The sequence below is a fragment of the Oculina patagonica genome, chromosome 3 (assembly GCF_052425735.1).
Source record: "Oculina patagonica isolate OP01 chromosome 3, crgOcupat, whole genome shotgun sequence".
NCBI classification, from domain to species: Eukaryota; Metazoa; Cnidaria; class Anthozoa; order Scleractinia; family Oculinidae; genus Oculina; species Oculina patagonica.
The window spans coordinates 6,041,908-6,065,358 of NC_135760.1; the positions used below are offsets into that span (position 1 = coordinate 6,041,908).

General features: G+C 39.5%; 1 protein-coding gene across 1 annotated transcript; it reads right to left on the reverse strand.

Moving 5' to 3' along the window:
- Positions 1-363: 363 nt before the first annotated feature.
- LOC144645601 (uncharacterized) lies at positions 364-5,347 on the reverse strand. The gene is made up of 5 exons (XM_078505171.1): positions 4,846-5,347; positions 3,242-3,311; positions 2,605-2,683; positions 1,937-2,066; positions 364-1,636 (listed from the first exon to the last, which is right to left on the reverse strand). The coding sequence occupies exons 1-5, from the start codon at positions 5,158-5,160 to the stop codon at positions 1,127-1,129; spliced, it is 1,104 nt and encodes a 367-aa protein (XP_078361297.1). The 5' UTR covers positions 5,161-5,347; the 3' UTR covers positions 364-1,126.
- Between the last annotated feature and the right edge of the window lie 18,104 nt (positions 5,348-23,451).

Sequence of the window (23,451 nt, forward strand, 5' to 3'; positions counted from 1 at the left end):
CCCTTATAAATAAGTCAATTGATGATAAATTGAATTTGTTGAAGGACGTTCGTAAATCGTAGGAAATCTTCGAACTGTCTTTGGAAATGATCAGAACCTTTCGTTAAGTTCGTTGATCTTTGAAAAACGCTTAACGATCTTCGGACAATCGTCTGATATGATGCGGAAATGTTTGAAAATCGTAAGCTGAAAGGACTTCCGCGACGTGCTTTCTCTGATATTTGACCCTAAGACGTTATTGCCTAATTTAGTGATAATTATAAATTGATCGACAATTTAATTATAAATTCATCGACATTCGGATTCATTTCTTTTATGAAATTAAGCTTACAGAGTGTTACGTGACATCATACTTGTAATTACATAAGGTGATCGAAAATGGGGTTATGCAGCCAGTCATAGCGTGGATTATATGAATAAACGTTTATAAAACTGATTTGATATAAAATTTATTTCCATCCTTAAGATTAATAGTCGGAGAAAAGGTTAATATTTAGTCAATACATAAGTATTGCACGTTAAATAACTCGAGCAAATCAATTTTTGGACACCTACTGGGGTCTTCATGATGCTCGAATGGCGTATAATAGAGACAGTTTGTTTTTGAAGGCTTAAATTGCTTATTTGTTTACTCTTACCGTCGAAGTCAAGAAATTTTATTTACAAAAAAAAAAACAGTTCTTTAATTTATCTTTTTTTACTTTATTACAACTAGCAGTGACTAGCTCAGTATGATCGTTAGTAATGTTAAAAAGCACGCTTATTTATGATGAATTTCATCTTCAAGAGGCTCTATCAAAACAAAAGTACTATGAATCTTTTTTGTTGGATATTCACACGATTTCTAGATTTTTTTAATTTCCAACTACTGGTTAATTACTTAATTTTTTACCCTCGCTGTCTTCAAGCACATGGTATATCTCTTTCGACACACGTGGTCATACCGTGCCCAGTCTTCCGCGGCTGGCGCGCCTGACCGTTTCAGCAAAAATGATTCTACAACTTTCTACATAAAACAAACCTGAATTTACACTACGCTCCTACACAGATCTTTTAGGAAGGACTAGATGGCCTCGTGAGCCTTACGTAAAGAGCGTCCTCGTAGGAGACTAAATTCACCACATAGCTACTGAATATAAATTCTACAAAAGGCTGGGAATACCCTCGGCCCAGAATGATCTGAGTATATTTCACCACATGTTATGTTATCTGGGAAACGCATCAACCAATCAAATCCCACGCCACGTGCAAAAACCGGTGATGGAGGTGGACAAAGTGTTGCCTGGGAAACCACGCCGATTCGTAATTTGATGGTGGTGATGTTATTAGATACTATCATATTGAGGCCCTTCTCCAAACAGGAACTGCCCGGAGTATTTGGAGTCCAGGGATCCTCTGTTATGGATGACACAGCCTCCGTCTTACTGAGGTTGCCCCCCTGGAGCAGGACTGAATGAAGTGATGGTGCTGCGTGGTTTAGTACCAGGGCTGTCTTTGTGTCATTAAATTGAGGAAACCTTAGTTGGACGCAGATTTTGTTGAAAGGACTCAGCCAGTATCCCAGGAGCTTTGTTTCCCTTCGTTTATTTGCCGTTGCTGTCTTGCTCCATTCTGTGGAATTATACCTGAATGTATCCTGGAACGGAAATAAAACACTATAATGAAAACTGCAAGGCCTGTCTCCGAGCCCTGAGTGATGCCGGCTTTTGATCTTAGCTTCTGTATAATGAAGCGACTAGAAATGCTGCTAACAAATCAGGCTCGCGCATCGGAGTCGTCTGATTTTGTTAATATCTCTGACGATTACAGACCAAGCTGGGCATGAAAGCTAGTTGATCTTATTACCAGACAATATCTTCTTACTAATCCGTATCTATATTTACATGACATGTTCATGGGAGCAGTTTAATTCATGGCGTGGATATTAATGAAGTACCTGTGAGCCATTGACTCTCATGACTAGTGTCCAGGCACCCCCGCCACATGTAGAAATACCTTTCATCATACAGTGTGTTCTCCATGTGAAATTACCATTGGTCAGGTTGTAATAACCGCTTGTGTTTGAGCTGAAAAAAAAAACAGGGAAGTCTTCGTCACGATATGTACAGTTGTTTATATCATGTACAAAATCGCCTTTATAAAGTTGGATAATAATGGTTCATTAACAGCCTAAGAGAGGCAAAACACCAACGAGCTCACAATAAGCCAATATGGAACATGGATTGTTAAGATTCCGGAAGATTGAGAGGATTACGAACGACAACCGTGAACAGTAAGACTAAATTCTTGCTTCACCCATGACTGTTTCCCTCCCCAATACCAAACAAAGAAAAACTGCGTGCAGTTAAATTATAAGGATTGTTTTTAGAATTTGAACTTAATTAGTACCGGTTAATGTAATTAGACACAATCGGTTATGGGTCAAATCGCCACGATAGACCTACCCCCAGTCCCTAATTCTAAAGGAGGTAAAGGGCTAAAGAGAAAACATAAGGGTCGCGAGCCATATATTCATGTGAGACTTTGTGAAAGCGCAACCTGACCCATTTCATCTGGTACTGATGTGTTCAAACGAGCTTTACGAGCAAGTCATAATTTACCAACCTGTTATGTCGTAGAATTTCGCCGCAAGATGACCAGTTGGTGTTTTTGTCTGTTATGTCACTCGGAAGGGGAAGGTCAACTACAAGAAACAACAGTTAAGGGACATATTAATATAAAAACCTGTTCTGCTGCCCTACTCTCCAAAACAGAGTTTTTCGCTAATGTATATCAATCAAAGTCTGTTTCAAGATTGAAATGCAAACAATTCATGACTGCATAGATTCAAGTAGATTCTGGGAATTGACTCTCTCTTTCTCCCTCCCTTGAAGTTTATTTTTCGTGGCAATAGGCCATTTCCGAGTTACCCTGTGCCTCTGTTTCAAGACGAGTCTACGTGCAAAACCATTCAAATGAAAATGAGTTTGATTTGCATAAAAATGGATCTGAAGGAAAAACTCATTTTCATTTGAATGGTTTCGCACGTAAACTCGTTTTGAAATGGAGGCAAATGGTAACTCAGAAATGGCCTATTCATAAAAACGTTCTGTGTTTATTAGTTATTGTTGTGATGTTGTGCTCAGTCTTTCCTTGGCTCCTCCCTTGTGTCACAATGTAACTTTTCCATTTTTTTTTTTTCATGTATTCTTCTTGTATCCCGCCTTATTCATTTCCACTATGGAGGTATTGGTTCCGCTACCTGATTTGGTATTTCCTCCGGCAGCAATGTCATAGAATCCTCCGCCTTGCATGGTTCCTGAAATATTCACCTACATAAAAACAAGGGCCCGGTTGTTCAAAGCACGATAAAGCTAATCCAGGATTAACGTTAATTTTGTTTCAAATCTTATAACTTTTCAGTGTGGTTTTCTGTTTATGTTTTCCATGTTTTCTGTCCTTCAGTTTTGACTTCGACTAAACTCAAACTTCACACAAAAATTGGCATTGAAAAGCACTTTTATACGAGACGAATTAGAACTTCGATCAACTTTAATCCTGGATTAGTACTAATCAGCTTTCGAACAACCACGCCAAGGAGTGATAAAGCGATAACAAGGGTTCATGAGAAGGGACCTTATTTATACGAGCGGGTGACTGGGAACGAGGCAACTAAATACAGCTCTCGCGTGAGTAATACCGGTCAAGAAAGCAAATGGCGCCAACTGAGTCCACAATTGAATTTTCATGGTCAGTCGGGGTTGTCAATCACTTACAAGACCAATATGAACTGGGAAATCTGTCAACCCGTCTGTTTATTCTGTTTATTATGACCACCTTTATTTTCCCCGCAATTCAGTACATAAAAGAGCCACAACATCAACCGAAAGAATTAACTGTATTAACGGATGTGAAGAAAAAAAAGTATTTAACAGTGGGGACAGCCGTAGTGTCAACTATTTCTAGTACTATTTTCTGATTAAAAAGGCATTGGATCAAAGACTTCTCTTGTACTCCAGTGAAGTTTAATTAAAACGTACGGTTGACGGTGTAAGGACCTTCACTCAAATTAGCGAAAACTGTATACAACATATCATCAAACTTTAAGAAGTCGACGTTCTTGCTTAATCATAATTATAATATGTACATGTCAAATCTGGCATTTCGGTGAAAGAAACGAGAGTTTCGGTGAGTTAAATGCCCTCGCAATACTTGACTTCCGGGATATTTGAAAACATTTTATTAGATATCAACACTCGGTTTTCATAAAACTAATCAAAATTGCAAACTCTACCACAAATTAATTAGTTGCTGCAATTTCCTTGCGACAAAGAAAATGTGACTTCTCGTATTAAAATGGACAAATATACGGCACACTTTATTAAAAGCGACCATATATGAGTTTGAACAATATTTATTTAATCGATTTCTCTTCTTTAACATAAGCTTATTTTCTTGTTGAAATAATAACCTCTATCTGCCTACTGTTTTCCTACACGTATATTTTCTTGAAAGAAAAAATGCACACAACAAGACTTTTTTGTGTTTTTGTTAGTATTTTTTAACGTTTGTTGATTACAACTATGGGTGACGTATTTGTTACAAAATATTTTGGAGAGGAGAAACAGTTTTCTCTGTGTTCAATAGCAATAAAGCAAGTACTACCTAGAGATTGATGAAATTATACGCGAACATATTTCCTTGTTGACCGAAATTAGGAGCTAGTATTAATTCCTTAAAATCTAACCCGAAATTTTGTGAATATAAACATGTTTGTAAGAAAAGAAAAGGCTTCAGCCTTAAATGTAAAAAGTAAAAACTTTCTAAGTTTAGTTAAAACCGGCATTCAATTAAGGACTAACGCACCTTTTTTATTCGGACGTATTCAGGTTTTGCTCCTTCGGAATCCTCCTTGAATTTCTCTAAAACCTTTTCCTTTGCGTTGTACAAAGAGCACCTCCTAGCAACATTGAAAAACACGGCTTCTGTGCACTCCTTCTGAGAACAACATCTACGAGCACACGCAAGTTCGCTTTCGGCCTTAAACGCGCCGATGCCGGCCACACTGGGAGGGGTTTCCAGGAACGACATTGTAAAATACGAAGAGCAGTTGTGTCCGAGATGAACGCAAGAGGTCGTTATCGCCGAAATCATCGCAACAAGAAGGACAAGTGAGAACATATCGTGACCGTCCTGTTTTTCTCTGAATGAACTGTTTGTTTAGTTTCTCCTTGGCGGTCTTCGGGATATAAAGGTAATGACATTTACGTCAGAATTAATTTGGGGCTGTTGCTATTATGGATTTTGACAGATTTTATCCAAGTGTTTTTATTATCAATTGGAGGCTGATAAATGTAAATATACCGCCGTTGACTTTCTTCAGTTTTTCAGTTGATAATCAAGAAAGCGTTTTACATGCCCGCTGACGTAGAACAACAGAAGTCTTTTCTTCAAAACTAATAACTTTGGAGATCTTATCAAACTCTGTCATCTATTTCCGAAACTCGAGTCAAGTCAACTTTGTGTCACACTTTTCACACATAATTATCTCGAGCGTTATCTCGAGAGTCAAAACAATAAATCTTCATGTTCATAGCGGGAAATCAGAAATAATGGTTTTTGACGTTAAGCCCCCATTTTCGAGTTTAGAAAATTTAGGGGAAAATCGTTTTTCAACATGAAACTCTTTTTCGGGACATTTCTTTCTTTTTTTAGTTGGGGTTAATGAAAATTTCAATTTAAAATCAATAAATTGAGAACATATTTGATGCATGCATTTTGTATTACAATTTTGAGCAAACACACTTAAGCTTGAAAATAATTGGAATCTGTTTTTACAATGTACACGAACGAGTTTTCTGCGAAAAGTTCGTGTCCTTCTTACTTTGGCTGAACAAGTTTTCGTTGACAAATTTGATTTGCTCCGTCGTATGTATGGTGGAACATCAAAAGTTGGCAAGTCATGTTTTGAACAAGGAAACCCATGTCATTGTTGTCAGAGAAAAATTGTCAAGTCGCGATAATTGATTTTGCATACGGTTTTTCATCACGGGCTGATTCTGTCAACTAAAGTACACCCTGTCAAGTTTGCCGTGCCACGAGAAGATATAACTCATATGAAACTGATTGCAGTGGCGGATCTAAGGAAATTCCCGGGGGGCCCGTGCCCCCACCTTATTTTTGGCCAAATAGAGTTATTTTCGAGACCCGGCCCCCTCTTTATTCCAGGGCCTGGATGAAAGTGCCCCTCCCCCCCCCCCCTCCCCCCCCACCCCCACTTAGCTGAAGGTCTGGATTCGCTACTGGATTATCGAGGAAACTTTGCATGAGGCAAAGTTGGATAGATTTAGGAGATAGAGGAACAAAGTGCAAGTCCCAAAGTTTCCTTTTTGCAATTTATTTTCTGTTATTTAAATTATCATCTATTCCGATTGAGCCTATCAAAAGCCACCTACCGGTTAAGGAGTCCCCTCTTGAAATAATGATAATACTATGTAAAGAAATTATAATCTTGCAATAGGCTAGAATGCAATTTACAGGGAGTAGCAATGCTACTGGGCGCTTCATGCTACAGAAATCGGAATTACCCGCCGGCTTGCGCACTATGACCTTTGAGGGTTTTTTGTAATTATTTTTTTTAATATTTTTAAGGAGCTATCAGTGACACGGTATTCTAAGTTATTTTACCGATGCACAAAATTACTTTCAAATTGAGGAATGCCTCAAAATTAGAGTTTTCCACGAAAGTAAACAAGGATTGTAAACAACTTTTCAAGGTGCGCCGTCCCCGACTTAGTTCCTTTAACTTAGTTTGGAGAAAGAACAAGAGAATATAACGGACGAATGAGAATTATCGATGGAAACACAAATAAAACAAATACTACTTAATTGCATTGAGAGAAAGTTGAAAACTATGGAGGAAAGAGAGACGTAGTCTCAGGAATTTTTCACAGTTCTATCGAGGTGCACTCAAAGCATCATTTATGGTTGAACATCATGTGTCAAACGTTATTTGTAAATACAGTCATGATAGAATAGAAACTTTCATAGAGGTCTTCAAAGTATTACCTTATTATAGGAAATTAACGCTTAATAAAATTAACGCGAATTTCAAAATTTCGCGTTAATTTAAGTCGCGTTAATTCTGTTAACGTTAATTTCAGTGCCGTTAATCAAGTGGAGCGTTAATTTCCGCTACTTTAATTTCCATTATTTCTGCCCCAATTTCTCGATACTGTCCAGACGTTCTAATTTCCTAGGAAACAGCATCATTTCATCAGGGTGGAAATCTACTGGTATCACTGAAACTGTGAAGAACGCTCGAAGTATCACGAACATTGTTTCCGTCTCCGATTATACGCCTAGTGTTGAAATAAACTTGTTCCTGTTGTCTCAACAAATGTTTTTCTTTGTGCACGTCGCATTAATTTTCTTCATTTTCAAATTTCACCCTCTCTTCCGCATTAATTTCCTTTATTGGAAAGTATTTTTTCCTTCGATTCGCGTTAATTTAAGTCGCGTTAATTTTAAATACCTTAATTAACACAAGCGTTCATTTCCTATAATAAGGTACTTCAGTGTCGAAACAACTATTATTATTTAGTTACTTTAACATAGTACTCTGTACCATCTATCATATTTCGATTCATCAGTTATCACTGAACTAACGATTACATACATCTTGTTTTTGATGCCATTTCTTATGTAGCTGACAATTTCCAATTCAATTTTCTCTCTTAGTCTAGCCTATGGCATAATAGCCGACAAAAGGTTCTCCACGATCGAAAGAAACTCAATTTCTGATTATTTATCAGTTTATTGTTTTGATATTTAACTTCACGTGCTACTTACTGGAAACATTCATAAAACAGCGTCTGCAAACATAGTTAGCACTGAGGTGGCGCAAGGGTCTCACCAATCGGCGGAGCAATTCCTTCCACGATGGCAATGACATCTTGGTCACCGGGACAAAACTCAAACTTATCGTAGTAGTAGCTACCGACAGAACGATCTTGAGAAAAGAAATCATCTGCTAAGCTTGGTTGGGGAACTGGTTTGAATGTGATCTGCTTTCCGGTGCTGTCTTGCACAATTATCTGCACATTATCGTCAACGCTTTCACCGCCGAGGAAGATGAACTCGATTCTATGATCTCGTGGACGAGTCTTCCGTTCAATTTTGTATCCCTGGCCGTTACCACTTCGTCCAATCGTTGCATCGTTTAAGGTTGTTCCTTGCGGAAGTAGAACTGCCAAAATGTTTTCGCCTCCCTTGTCGTAAATGACATCATCGCCGGCATCAAGAATTACAGAGTAGCTGTCTTTTCCCTTGCCAGACAAAACGCGATTGTCGCCTGTGCTCATTTGGGCCAACAAGGGCTTCGCCCTATCCAGGTTAATCACAAAGTCATGTTTGGGTCCTCCCGTCACCTCGTAATAATCGCTAGTTCCCCTTTTAAGAAGAAGCATGTTGATGGTATTTTCGCTCATTTCAAATCGTTCGATGTCACTGACTTCAATTCTCTGCGCTTTGGTCCTCATGTCACCATTCGGGGTCACCTCAAACTCATGCCCCCTAAGGAAGATACTCCGTATCTCGCTGATTTCCTGCATGAATTCATCGATATTCTTTGTTTCTTCAATCAGCAGAATCCGTTCTTCGCCTTGCGTCTGCATGTTGGGGTTGTACTTCCTCATGGTTAGAAGGTCAAACTGAGTTGGGCCTCCCCTGATGAGGTCGTTCGAATTTGCGCTTACTTCCTTTACCCTTTCTTCACCTTTATACACGATTCTTTTCAGTTTATTCTGCCCTGGGTTTTCGTTGCTGCCTATAACACGACGTAGAACAATACTTCCTCCAGATTTCTCTACAAGTACCAAATCTGCTCCGGTTCCTACGCGGATTTCGTCATTTCCTTTTCCTTCCACGATTAACGTGTTGTCCCCATTGGTTATCTCAACCTCGTCGTTGTCAACCACTATGGTGTCATCACCAGGGCCCGTCTTGATGACATCTCTTTCTGGACCACCTCCAGTGACAGACGAGCGGCTTCCAAAGAAGGTGTTGGTTATATCTATGATATCACTACCGTCCCCACCGTTGATTTTCACGCCTTTTCTTACAACTCCTCCAGCTTTCAAGACAAAGTGGTCGTTCCCTCCCATGCCGTAGGCTTCGCAGTTATCATCCAGCAGAACTTTCTCATTGACACTCATACTTCCCATGAAAATCAACTTGTCGTCACCGTGAGGGGCTGCCTCGGGACAAAATGTGAATCCTTGCTGGGCCTTGTCAGGGCAGGCAAATGGCTTTGCAAAGTCGTTGTTGTATGTCGCCATGAACAAGCGGACATTGGCAAGCTCAGAAGAGATCTGGAACTGCTCTTTGATGTCGCCTTCGGACTTCCAGCCCTCAACCAAATAACGATCGCGATTTACCGGATGTGGGAATGAGTACAAAAGTTGCTTTGGTTTAAGCTCTCGTACAGTACTGGCCGTGTTTTTCGCTACTTCTTCCCTGAATTCTATTGCGCGTTTTTGATATATGATCAATCCTAATATTTTGATACCTTGTAAGTATTCTGCAAGGCTGGAGGACCCAGTAAGGCGATCGATAACCGCCATGCCACCGATAGCGAGAGCTGCGGGAAGACTTTGTGACAGATAGAGGTGGTAGAATTCCAGAACATTTCCCTTTGCAATCTGATCGATCATTTCTACCGTTGTTCCAAACGTTGGATCAGGTATCAAGGGACCCAGAAATGCTTTGACGTAGTCCTTGGCTTCAAGATTCTCTTGACCAGTCAATCCCGAAGCAACTCCTGTGGCGTAGGAAGCAATGTACAACGTTGCAGCCACTGCATAACCAATAGGACCGGCTGCGGCGGATATTTTGCACTAGTAGACAGCACTTGAGCGACACCCATGGTCACATCGCCTGCCATGGCCGTCACTGAACTAGTTACAGCCAGGATATTAGCTGTGCTGACTTCTTGGCTAAGGGCCAAAGAGTTCACAACCGTATTGTAACCGTTGATAAGAAAATCAAGTCCGTTGCCTGCGGCAGCCGAGAAACTCTGAAACTTTACCGAGTTAGGTCCCCATTTTGCCTGTAATTTTTGCATCACTCCAGCCTTTTCCAACGCAAATGTCATTCCTTGACCAAGATGTCCTCCCGTTTGAGTAGAAAGCCATGTCTGCGCTTCTCTCAGTTTGTCCATTAGCGAGGCATCTGTCGATACGACGCCACTTTTTAGTTTCTCTTTTAAGAGCCAGAGGATGTTTCGGGCAGCATTCAGGCGCTGTACCCCAGTATGCACCTTGTCATTGGTCGGATTTGGCTTAGCTGTAAACCCCGCGGCGTTGTCAGAACGAATAACATTGACGTTCTCGACTCCCTCCGCAAACGTTATGGCAGCATCGAGGGTGGCCAAGGAACCTACTACTGTAAAGCTCTGATCAGTAAAGTCGGGTTTTAGTTCAGCGTTCGTTTTTCGTAGTTCCTCAAGATATTGTGGCAGGTTTACCTGATATATGACCTCTGCCTGGCGCTGAAGTAATTTAAGGGCATCTTCATTGGTGAGAACGCGCCCTGGCAGAGAAATATCACTGCGAACCTTAATCGCATCCAAAGTATTAAACTGGGAATGCGATGAAGGGATCAACACGGATAAAATGGACAGCAGAAAGAGCTTCATTGTGTCACCTTCCTCCTACAAAGAAAGTGACAATGCAATTTCATTATATTATTTGTACAATAAATTATGTAGTGTTTGAGAAACTAATTAGTTGGTTAAACGTTCCGTTCAGCTCTAGAACAATAGCACAAGAAAAGGTCAAAAGCACAAGGAAAATTTTAACAAAAAGTGTCCACTTTGACTTAACTTATCTGGCTTTTATTTTCAGACTTTCATCAGTGAAAATTGTTTCCTTAAGAAGCAAGATTTTTTTTGTTTGCATAGGTGACAACGCTAATAATATCTATGAAGAAATGTATTTGTATTAGTAAAGAGAAATTCTGTGCTGATCATGGAAATTCATGGCACGACTTAATTGAATGTTTCTTCGTTTTAACGCTCTTACGAACAATGAATTGAAGAACTTATTTTTAAATAAGTTCTTAAAATTAAAATTACTGCGCTGTTATGGATCCCCGATTGGCTGTGAAAACAAAAACAACCCTAGCCCTTTAAACAATAGAGGTTCGTAAAACAGAGAGTGAATCAAATTACAGGTTCCGAAGAGGGGCTTGGTTTCTGTCAGTTTTACTGGACATAAATTTAATTTAGCTTATTACCCGATCAAGGTTTTCCTGTGTTTAAAAATCTTTGCCATTTATTTTCACGGGCGAACTTTGTCAGTTTTAAAAATTCTTTCCACGATTTGTTGAGAAACAACCGCAGTTCTTGTTTAACATCGAGATAAAAATCACAAACAATATATGATTTTTTTTTCTGTCACAATTTTAAAAAATGTGATCATTCGAGTACTTTTTTGTTGTAATATCACTGCTTTTTTCAAACAGGCTCTTCAAAAAATAAACGAAGATAAGACGCCAAGTGTGAATTACCTGAAGAATGCGTTCGGCTACCGGTTAAGAGTGTGTCCGTGAGAGAACAGGGCAGAACCAGGCAACAGGTGATACAGCTCATATCACCGATTTCGCCCAAACTTAGCATAAATGTTGGGTATGGTGAGCTATTCACTGTGGCAAAACATCAGCTCAAAATATTTTATTCCCTTCAAGTTATGACACCTTTTGCAAAAATGGTCATTTTTCACTAATTTATGCATATTTAATTAGCTGACTTTGATTGACCAGTTCCACAAGAAAAAAAGACTTCTGAAAATAAAATTCACTGCGTTATATTCTGTGATTATTAGCCTTTAAGTACAATAATTCACTTCAACCGTCCGATTTGATTTCTTCTCCTTAAACGGTCTTTTGGAAGGTACACATTTCGTACTGTTGGAAATAGCCTTTAACTAGTGCCCAATATCTCCCATGAGCAACACCTTATATACATTATTCTTACATGGGTAATGAAATCCATCATTAAACTTCACAAAAATGCCACAAAATGTTTGGGGACTTCAATATTTTATTCGTACTGAGGAACTAAACACACGGGACTTAACGATTTCTTGCTATTTCATCAAAATTCACCGAAACACAGAAGCCATTTATTTGCCTCAATTTGGCACAAAATCGGTACGAAATAGCTAATCAAGCATACATCCATCGATAACAATCAATATATTGGCGAAAAAAAGGCAGTTAGGGCATTTTTCGGAGCGTTTTCAGAGCCATATAATTCGGCAATGTTGTGTTAGCAAATGTAAAAATAGCAGCGAAAGATTTTCTTCACAAGTTCGCTCAATTCAACATTTAGGTACATCAAAGTTAAGAAACAAGAAAGTAATACTACATACATGCCACTTATCGACACTCAGATGCTTTCTTTTGAAGAATTTGTTCTTCCTCGCTGCACTTCGATCCTTCGATCGATCTCAATTGACATGTACTGTTGCTTTGAGGCGCGCTGAACTTAGCCAATGCATCGTGGTTCATTCTTGGTGAAACGTGTAAACAGGTTGTCAATTAAGTCATCCTAAGAGCTGTTTAAAGTTCATGGAAGGACACTTCTCTCAGCCAGTTTGCATGAAATAAATTTAACCGGAAAATAAACAGCGGCCATCTTGAATTTCTACCTTTGAGCCTGCCGTTTTAGTCAGCGGTACGGCCGTTCCAGTTAGGTACGTTATGTATGGGGAACTATTATGTCCCCAATATAGTAATTAACTCTATACTCTACTTGCTCTACTGCTTGATACTATACTCTACTTGCTTCATGTACCCTACTCGCTTGATGTATTCATTTGCTTTTCCTCCGCGAATGTTCGTTTTCAGGTAGGATGCGTTTGTGATGAAAATGAGAATATTTTAAATTTGACGTAGGGAAAAAATTTCCTCCGCTACAGCTTGATGTGTATACCGCAATGTGATGCTGAACGAACTCTAGGGTGCTTACCATTTGTTCGAGAGAACCGGTTGGAATGATCACTGAAAAATGGAAAGACTTCTTTCAAGAATTAGCAAACTAACCGAAATAGATGTCGCTTACCATTTGTAGCTCAGTTTGCTGTTATTTCTTTCCGTTGGTGGGAGACCTGATGCATGGGAGACTAGAACTGGGAACTGAACCTTGCAAATAGTAAGAAAATTTCTGACGTTCCGTCAATTTCCGAAGAGATTCTCCGGAAAAAAATACTGTTCCATTTGACTTTCACCGAAACAGAGGGCGCTCTCCATTCGACCAAAAATTCCGGAAATTTCGGAACAAGGACGAATGGTACAGAAATTTGCTCGGAAAGTTTCCAGAAAATCCGGAAAGTGTTGACTTTCCGAAATGCGAACCATTCAACCGAAAACCCCGAAAATTCCAGAAGCAAAATCGACTTACCTATCCTCTTCTAGGTAAATCTTGTGTTTCTATGCCGTTTGGGGGCGTTTTGAAGCGATCCCAGTGGGTTTTAGGTTCGCTGGTTTCCTCTCTACCCACTGGAATCGCTTCAAAACGCCCCCAAACGGCATAGAAACACAAGATTTACATAGAAGAGGATAGGTAAGTCGATTTATATATGTTATTTGCCGGCTGGGAGGTCCGTATAGTGAAAAACTGTGACCGAGGTCTTGAAAATGCTGCCCGAGGTCACAGTTTTCACTATACAGACCGACCCTAAGCCGGTAAATAACTTTTTTATTTTTTTCCTACTTTAATGTGTTTGATTAAAAAACACCTAAAAAACCTACAAAGACTTTCTTGCCAAATGTGTTTATATTTATATACGCGCGCATCCAATGTTGAGTCGATCGCCATAAATGAGCTACGGCAAGAGTAAATAATGATCTGTTTGCTATAAGAGCTTACTGCCAAACAAAATAAATTCACTAAAATGAACAGTACTTAAGGAAAATTTCATCTGAAAAAAAAAAGAAAAAAAGCATCTGAAATAATAGAAAAGCACAATGTAGAACAGAGCAATCAGCGAGTTGCGAAACACTTTTAACTCCATTTCGGCTTGTGAGTTCTTTAGTTAATTAAACTTACTTTTCGGACTGGAAAGCACTTAGCTATTTACATTTGTATTTAACGAGTCAAAAACCTCTGTGTTGATTCCCACAGTATTCTGTTTTGACAAAAAGTTTGCGAAAGTGAAACTGAATGAAGCTGAAATGTGTAGTTTGGTCGCCTGCACAGTGACGGCACAATATTGCGAGAATTAATTTGACTGTTTTTTAATAAAGCATCTCATTTTCTTGAATGGCGATAAGCAGTATTCGGTTTTGGAGAAAAGTAGTAGAGAAGCAAGGTGTTTGAAAGGATAAATCGAGTCTGTAAACCGGCGACTTGCAGTTAACCGCAATGGCGTGAAAATCAGTGCGAATGCACAAACAACGATCGGCAAACCACGGCCATAAAACTATAACTTCATTTTGTCACTAAAGAGAATAAATACTCGCCTTTTGGAGAACTTCAAGGCCTTTAATTCCACTGCTAATTTTCCCTTTCAAATTTACAACGGTTGGTGAGCAACTACATCGAGTCATGGATTCGTTCGTCTCGCCGCGAAATGAAACTCACGAAAGCGTTACCGTGGCCCGTGGGCAGAGATAGGAGAATCTTGCCCGCGCTAATAACCAATCAGATTGCAGGATTCGTTACCGTGCCCTCTTGGAAAAAAATAAAATCGGTTATTTTCCCTTTATTTTAAATTATTTTTTACGATCGTTATATTTCCATACAAACCCTTATAACAACGTTATTACGCAATGTCATATGTAGTCTATATGTTGACGGCTCCTTTAGGAGCTTGGGCTACCTGTGAGGCTACGCCAGTGTTTTGCTCATTAAACTTTTTGGCTTGGCGACGTTTTCGTTGCTTGTAGTGTGCCTTTTGAAAGGTCCCTGTATTTGTAGCCACGATGTCATTCATGGCGTTTATTTTAAGTGCTCGGAATGCTTTTTATTTGCAAAAATATCGAGTTATATGAGCAGGATACCGGCAATAGTGTATTATTTTAATGCATCGTAGAAATTTCCATATTAGACGCACTACCTGACCATACGCAAATTTTGTTTTGCCTTCCGTGCAGTCAACCGGAGAAGTTGGAAAATGCTGTTCCATTTGCCACTGGAATTTTCCGGAAACTCAACCAGAATTTTTGGTCGAATGGAAAGCGCCCAGATTGGGCGCTTTTCCACCAAAAAAAATTCGGGAATTTCGAAACAAGAGCGAATGGTACAGAAATTTCCTGGGAAAGTTTCGAGAAAATCCGGAAAGTGTTGACTTTCCGAAATGCGAACCATTCAACTTAAAATCCCGGAAATTCCAGGAGCAAAATCAAATGGAACTGAAAGTTCCCGGAAATTGTTTTCGAAAATTTTGGTCTACCTTGCGAGGTTGTCCTGTTTTCCGGAAATTTTGGAAAAACTACCATTTTATACTCAGCCTAAGTTCCTTCGGCAGAAAATTTAGCGATTTTTGCAGCTGAAAGCAGCTACATGTGTTTAGAAAGCATTCTTGAAACTCCAAATAAAAAATTAAGGTTAACTCGGGTTTTTTTCGTTGTTGTTTGGCAGGCGGCAGCAAAGAAATGTACAAATATTTATAACACGCGTTCAGGCTACGCCATTGATTTGCTCATTAAACTTTTTGGGTTGGCGACGTTTTCGTTGCGTTTGCGTTCAGGCTACGCCATTGTTTTGCTCATTAAACTTTTTGGGTTGGCGACGTTTTCGTTGCTTGTGTGGCTTTTGAAAGGTCCCTGTATTCGTGGCCACGATGTGATTAATGGCGTTTCTTCAGTGCTCGGAATGCTTTTTATTTGCAAATATATCGAGTTATAAGTGCAACAAACCGGCCACAGTGCATTATTTAAATGCACGGTAGAAATTTCCATATTAGACGCACTACCATATGCAAATTTTGTTTTGCCTTCCCTGCAGTCAACCGGACGAGTTGGAAAATGCTGTTCCATTCGCCCTGGAATTTTCCGGAAACTCAAACCAGAATTTTTAGTCGAATGGAAAGCGCCCAACACTTTTCTGGAAACTTTCCGAGCAAATTTCTGTACCATTCGTCCTTGTTTCAAAATTTCAGGAATTTTTGGTCGAATGGAAAGCGCCCTTAATTACTATATTGGGGACATAATAGTTCCCCATACATAACGTACCTGACTGGAACGGCCGTACCGCTGACTAAAACGGCAGGCTCAAAGGTAGAAATTCAAGATGGCCGCTGTTTATTTTCCAGTTAAATTTATTTCATGCAAACTGGCTGAGAGAAGTGTCCTTCCATGAACTTTGAACAGCTCTTTGGATGACTTTATTGACAACCTGTTTACACGTTTCACGAAGAATGAACCACGATGCATTGGCTAAGTTCAGCGCGCCTCAAAGCAACAGTACATGTCAATTGAGATCGATCGAAGGATCGAAGTGCAGCGAGGAAGAACAAATTCTTCAAAAGAAAGCATCTGAGTGTCGATAAGTGGCATGTATGTAGTATTACTTTCTTGTTTCTTAACTTTGATGTACCTAAATGTTGAATTGAGCGAACTTGTGAAGAAAATCTTTCGCTGCTATTTTTACATTTGCTATCACAACATTGCCGAATTATATGGCTCTGAAAACGCTCCGAAAAATGCCCTAACTGCCTTTTTTTCGCCAATATTTTGATTGTTATCGATGGATGAATGCTTGATTAGCCATTTCGTACTAATTTTGTGCCAAATTGAGGCAAATAAATGGCTTCTGTGTTTCGGTGAATTTTGATAAAATAGCAAGAAATCGTTAAGTCACGTGTGTTTAGCTCCTCAGTACGAATAAAATATTGAAGTCCCCAAACATTTTGTGGCCTTTTTGTAAAGTTTAATGATGGATTTCATTACCCATGTAAGAATAATGTATGTAAGGTGTTGCTCATGGGAGATATTGGGCACTAGTTAAAGGCTACTTCCAACAGTACGAAAGGTGTACCTTCCAAAAGACCGTTTGAGGAGAAGAAATCAAATTGGACGGTTGAAGTGAATTATTGTACTTAAAGCCTAATAACCACAGAATATAATGCAGTGAATTTTATTTTCAGAAGTCAATTTTTCTTGTGGAACTGGTCAATCAAAGTCAGCTAATTAAATATGCATAAATTAGTGAAAAATGACCATTTCTGCAAAAGGTGCCATAACTTGAAGGGAATAAAATATTTTGAGCTAATGTTTTGCCACAGTGAATAGCTCATCATACCCAACATTTATTCTAAGTTTAGACGAAATCGGTGGTATGAGCTGTATCACATGTTGCCTGGTCCTCTTATGGACACACTCTTAAATATCTGTAAATCTGTCAAATATCAATTCTGTCGCTCCCTCGGCTTTCTCGTAGAATGTCAGTCACAACTAATTTTAAGAGCTTATTACTGGAGAGTTGCCATCTGTTGAAGCCCCTCCCCTCATGGAAGAGCGAGTGTCACGGATCCCAACCTAAGTAAAGGTCGTTTTTTTCTGGTTCGGGGTGGGTAAGGGGCGGACTTACCACAACGAGGGAGGGTTGTTTTCATGTAAAAAATCAGCTAACCGGCACATTGGAGTAGCTGTAAAATGCTGTTTAATTTCTTGTTGATAACACACCCCTATAGCAGACAGTTACCTGAAATTAATTGTTTACTCATTCATAAATGTTCTGGGCTTACCAACTAAATAAGGAGAGAGAAGCCTACGGTGATTCCACACCCCTATAGCAGACAGCTCCTTCAAATTAATTGTTTACTCATTCATATATTTTCTGGGCTTACCAACTAAATAAGAAGAGAGAAGCCTGCAGTGATTTCCTTCCTGCGCATAATTTCGCACGTAACAAGGGCGTGTTAGCAACTTAGATCTCCAGAACATTTATCTCCTAAAAATATGAGTACAGTGGTCTGCCATGCCTTTCTTCTTCTATCTTTCCAGGGCTTTGAGAAGTAGCAGTCGTTTGATTTGTACAGAGTTAGTATAAACTAGTTTTTTGTCTACTAGGTATTGCTTCAAATAAAAACACAAGAATGGATAAATTGATTGCAATAGTATCGTCTAAAAATCACTCTGTTATTTAATCTAGCTATGACACAAGGAATAAAGACATGCTTAGACTACCCCATGTTACCAAAAATTGGAGTAAGCAGAGAGTGTGTTCTTACTTTCTGAAAGACTGACAGAGACACCAGAAACGAACCTAATATTTTAAATTTAAAGCGTAGCGTTCTAATTAAGTTTTTTTCAGTTAATTCTTTCTTTGGTATTTTTTAATTGTAGCTTCTATCCATTTTAAACCTTCTGAAAACCACTGTATATAGTGAATGAAAGCTTCATAATAAACGATTATTATTATTTTTGTTTGTGGATCAACCTCTCCAAGGCACTCATAATGAAAACTAAAACAATGCTCAAACAGTCGTTACTGAAAATCACTGTTATGCTCATGGGCCACCGTTCATTCACAACCTATCAACTTATCACCTGAGCTTACAAAATTACTAATCAATTTAGTAAATGATCACCATGGTTCACATTGTTCTATTGCCTTTTTGCAGGGGTGACACTCTCTACAATAAAATCTTTATAATAATGATACTCCCCTTCATCATAGAATCTTAAGTAACACAACTCAACAGAAGCGGCGATTGGATAAAGTAATTGATCCGCAGCAGAATTTGGATAATGAAACCTTTGGAACACAATCTCTTTGCCGCTACCTTCCTTGAAACGAAACTGGACTCTGTGTGAGAATTTTTGGTCAAACCCAGGTTCGTAGACCGTGAAATTATGAAATATGTACTCCAGCAGGTGTTCTTTCCTTAAACTTCTATCCAACCGGTATACCACAAAGCTACGAGCTTTATGCGCAAGGTAAACATCCTTAAAGGACACCCCTTCAGGAAGCATAATGGCCACGGTATTTTCTCCGCCCTTGTCGAAGATAATATCCAAGTGTTCGTCTAGAATCACTGAGTACGAGTCGTCACCTTTTCCGGAGTACAGTCGGTTTGCACCTGCCCCCATTTGCGCCAATAGCGGAGCATCGGAGATTGCGTTAACAACATAATCGTCACGTGGTCCTCCAATGATCTCATGCGTTACATTGGCAGTAGCAGTGGCAGACAACAAAATGAGGTTGGTGATGTGCTTGCTAAGTTCAAAGCGCTCAATATTTTCCGAAAGGATGGCTTGACTTTTCTCTGCTTCTTGGCAAAACGCGGGTGGATCAGTCTTAGTGTTCTTTGTGCATTTGGTGTTCTCAAACAAACGATCTGCAACATCGTCGATGCTTTCAAAATAGGGTTTTACTCTTTTGTACTTCTGGGAAACCTTCGAGGTATAATGCAAAAGGACTATCATCTTTTCTGATGACCTATTTGGGATGTAGTTGGTCATACTAAGGACGTCATGATGTGCAAAGCTTCCAATTAGTGTTATATTACTTGGATTTGAATCGCTTTTAGTTTTCAAGGAGACACCTTCCAATACAAATCTCTTCGGCTTCCTAAACGCGTTCTCTTTATCACGGCTAATGTATGTCGACCCAGATGTCTTGTTTATGACAATAAGATCAGCACCAGGTCCTATTGCAATCTCGTCATCTCCGTTGCCTGTCACTAAAAACACGTTATCGCCACCCCTGTCAACCACTTTATCGTTCTCGACTACAATAAAGTCGTTTCCCTTTCCTCCAAATATGACGTCTCTTTCCGGACCTCCACCATTTGCAACCAAATTGATGCCTTTGTAAGACCAATACGCATCAATCATGTCATTTCCCTCACCACCATCAATTGTTACAGTACCATTCTTTTTCGAAAAACAGACTACTTCAAATGTGTCGTTTCCACCTAATCCAAAGGCTTGAGTATTTGCGTCTAATGTTACTTTGTCACTCATGTTGTTGTTTCCAATAAATAACAGAGTGTCGTCTCCGTGATTCACAACCTCAGGTGCGAATGTGGTTCCATCCTAATCTGCCAGAGGCATATCACAGATTTTCGACCTGTGAAGGACTTCTGGCTTTGGAAAGCTTCTCGTGTAGGTTGCGATGAAAACGATCAAGTTGGACAGCTTTGAGGTTATGCTGAACTGCGTCTTTAAACTCGATGAATTCCTCCACCCAGTAACAAGGTATTCCTTTTTTCTTCCGACAAATGTGGGAAATGTTGGGAATGCATACAGCAATTGCTTTGGTTTGATTTTCCTCACAAGATCTTCCACGCCTTCTTTGACTTGCTGCTTGAATTTTGTATCCTTATTGAAGTAATCTTTACCGCGAAAAAAATCTACAAATTTCTGAAAATTTGTAAGATACCGTGTCAGATGAGATGATCCCGTTAAAGCGTCAATGAAGCCCATACCCCCGATGATAATAGCGGCGGGTACACTTTTTGACATGTAAATGCTGTATGCCTTGCCGAGGTCACCTTTTACTGCCGCATCGATCATATCTACCAGTTCTGCAAAGTCTGGGGTGGGAATGAGGGGTGCCAAGAACACTTTGACATAGTCTTTGGGCTCCAAGTTTTCTTTACCAGTCAGCCCAGAGGCAACACCAGTTCCATACGATGCTATGTAGAGAGCGCCTGCTACTGCATAACCAATAGGTCCAGCGGCAGAAGCAGCTTTAGCGCTGCTGCCTAGAACTATCTGAGTGATGCCCATTGTGATATCACCAGCCATGGCAGATACTGAGCTGCTTAAAGCCAGGATGTTCGAGTCTGTCATTTTTTGGTTCAAAGCGATGGAGTTGACCACCGTGTTGAAGCCACTGATTGCAAAATCAAGCCCATTGGCCGCGACAGCTGAGAAGCTTCTGAATTTGAGAGAACTCTTGCCCCATTTTGTTTGTAACTTTTTCATCACTCCCGATCCTTCCAACACTTTAGCCATAAGTTGACCGAGGTGTCCACCAGTTTGGGTTGATAGCCATGTTTGTGCCTCTCTTAGTTTGTCCATCAAAGGTGCGTCCGCCGATACAACACCAGATCTTAGTTTCTCCTTCAACAACCAGAGGAGGTTACGAAAAGCGTTTAACCGTTGCACTCCGTTGTGTAATTTGTCGTTCGTAGGATTTGGAAGACCACGAATTCCCGCAGGAATATTCTTAATTCCTTCACCAAAGACTATGGAAGCGTCTACGGTCGCTAGAGAACCCACTATGGCGAAGTCTTTATCACTGAAATCTTTTAGGATGGCACGACCAGGGGATACCTCAGGAATCTATTTTAGGTACCGTAGTAGGTTACGTTTGTAGATGAATTCGGCCTGTCGTTTAAGTAGATCGATCGCTGAATCATCGCTCATCACATTTCCAGAAAGAACATATTCGTTTGGAACTTCGACATCTACCAGTTTTGGATTCTCGTTAGCAAAGCCATCACTGAAAAAGGCGGCAAATAAAAGTACAACTGCACAGTGCTGTACCTTCATTTTAACACTGAAACAATTCACCTTTGTTTGGAAGTTTAAGCCTTTGGGTGCTAATAAATTGTTTATGGTAAGAAAACATTAGGACATAAACATTTTGGGCTTAATTAATGATTCAGATCATTTCTTTTCTAAAAAAACTACTTCTGTTATTGTCGTTTTGTCCATAAGGAATTGCTTTTACGTGAAATCGCTTTATTTTTAACCTTACTGCGTAGTTGGTCTCCAATACACGAGCATGTAAGGATGCCAACTATAGGCACAGCGTACAAAAAGGCAAGGAAGGTAATCAACTGCTTACAGTTTAAATGTCGCACTTAATGAATCACTGCTCTTAGCAGAACACCTGTAATAGCGCTTGTTGTTGTATTTCGAAATTTCGCCCCATTTCACGCTCAATGCGCTTTTTGGGTTCGTTCCTCAGGAAAGTAACTTCGATACCGGCAGACTATTAAAGTTTGGGTAATTGTCAGCGTTTTTAGAAAGAAATAATGGTTAAAGCAGATTTATAAAGCAGTGTAATGTCGTGACTGACCTATTTGAAAGATTAGAAAGTGTTGCCAGCAAACATTATATCTTCAGCATTTTGTGCCCAATTTATATTTCTATATTTCAGATATTTTCCTTCTTTTTAATTTTGCTACAAATAGTTTCGCTTGACCCTCCAAAAAATTTCTGATTAGGCGGCCTACTGTGCCGAGAACCGTTAAACGTCGAATACGGCACAAAAAAAGAAAAAACAAAACAAAACAAAAAATGCCACCTTAAGAGGCAATTTCTGAATTTATAAGGAATCCGGCGTCAGTCGCGAAAATTCGAATTTCTTCATATTTTGCCCAAATAACCTCTACAGTGAGTTATTTTCGAAAATACAGTTCAAAGGTTCAGTAGCGCTTTATTCTTTCAAAATCTAAAAGAGTTCGAAAAACGCCATTTTGGTTTCTAGCCGCTCTCGAAACCAGCAGAAATTTAGGCATTTTCTTTCCGCTCGTACAAATTCAGAAATTGTCTCTTAAGTCACACAGAAAAAAAAGGCATCGAAGAGGATAAATTTTTAAGAAATATATTGAAACGTACTTCACACTGTATAGTAGTGATACTTTACATGAGTCACTGAATCTTGGCAAAGCACCAGTAAACGCGCCTGTGGTTGTATTTCACGCTTGATTTTCTTTAGGTGGGAGCGATCCCGCCCCTCATTAAAATATTAGGAAAAGTGTTTTAGAAAACAAAAATGATTCAAAGAATTTCAAAGCGTGTCAAGCAGTTTTTAAATTCCACGAATGACTGAAATAAATGGTTACTTGTACTAGGAGAAACCTTCGTTAGAATTTTTGTGCCTTAATAATGATTCACATCATTTTTTCAGAATTTTTTTCAAATCATTTATTTTGACTCACAAAAAAATGATCTGGCGGGTCACTCGCGGGGACCTCGCCCTTATAGTCAAGCTCCCTCTATAAAATAAACCACAAAAGAACACCACCTTTAGTCACACAGAAAGAAAAGGCAAGGTAGATGATAAATTGTTACCATTTATAAACACGCCTCACACTGACTAATACTTCGGATGAAACACTGTTCTTGGTGGGGCACCTGTAAAAACGGCTTGTGTTTGTATTTTGCAGACTTGCCCCTTTTCACAAAATTCTTCGGTGGTGATTTATAACTATTGTAAATGATTTTCAGCTAAATAGTGAAAAGTTCCGGGGCTCGACCAGGGTGACTCGAGGAGGGGGGGGGGGTTGAAAAGGATTGCTTTGGGTACCCGAGAGACCATATAAATGGGGCCAATTGTAAGGAAGGTGACTTATACACATGGCCAGGTCTGTTTGGCTCACAAATAACGCATTTTATATTATTGAATCTTCAGTATTTTTTTTAGTGTCGGTAAGAGCAACAAGTTGAAAATATTTGGAAATAGACTCTTCATTTTAATAAACTAAGAAATCTAACCTTTGGACC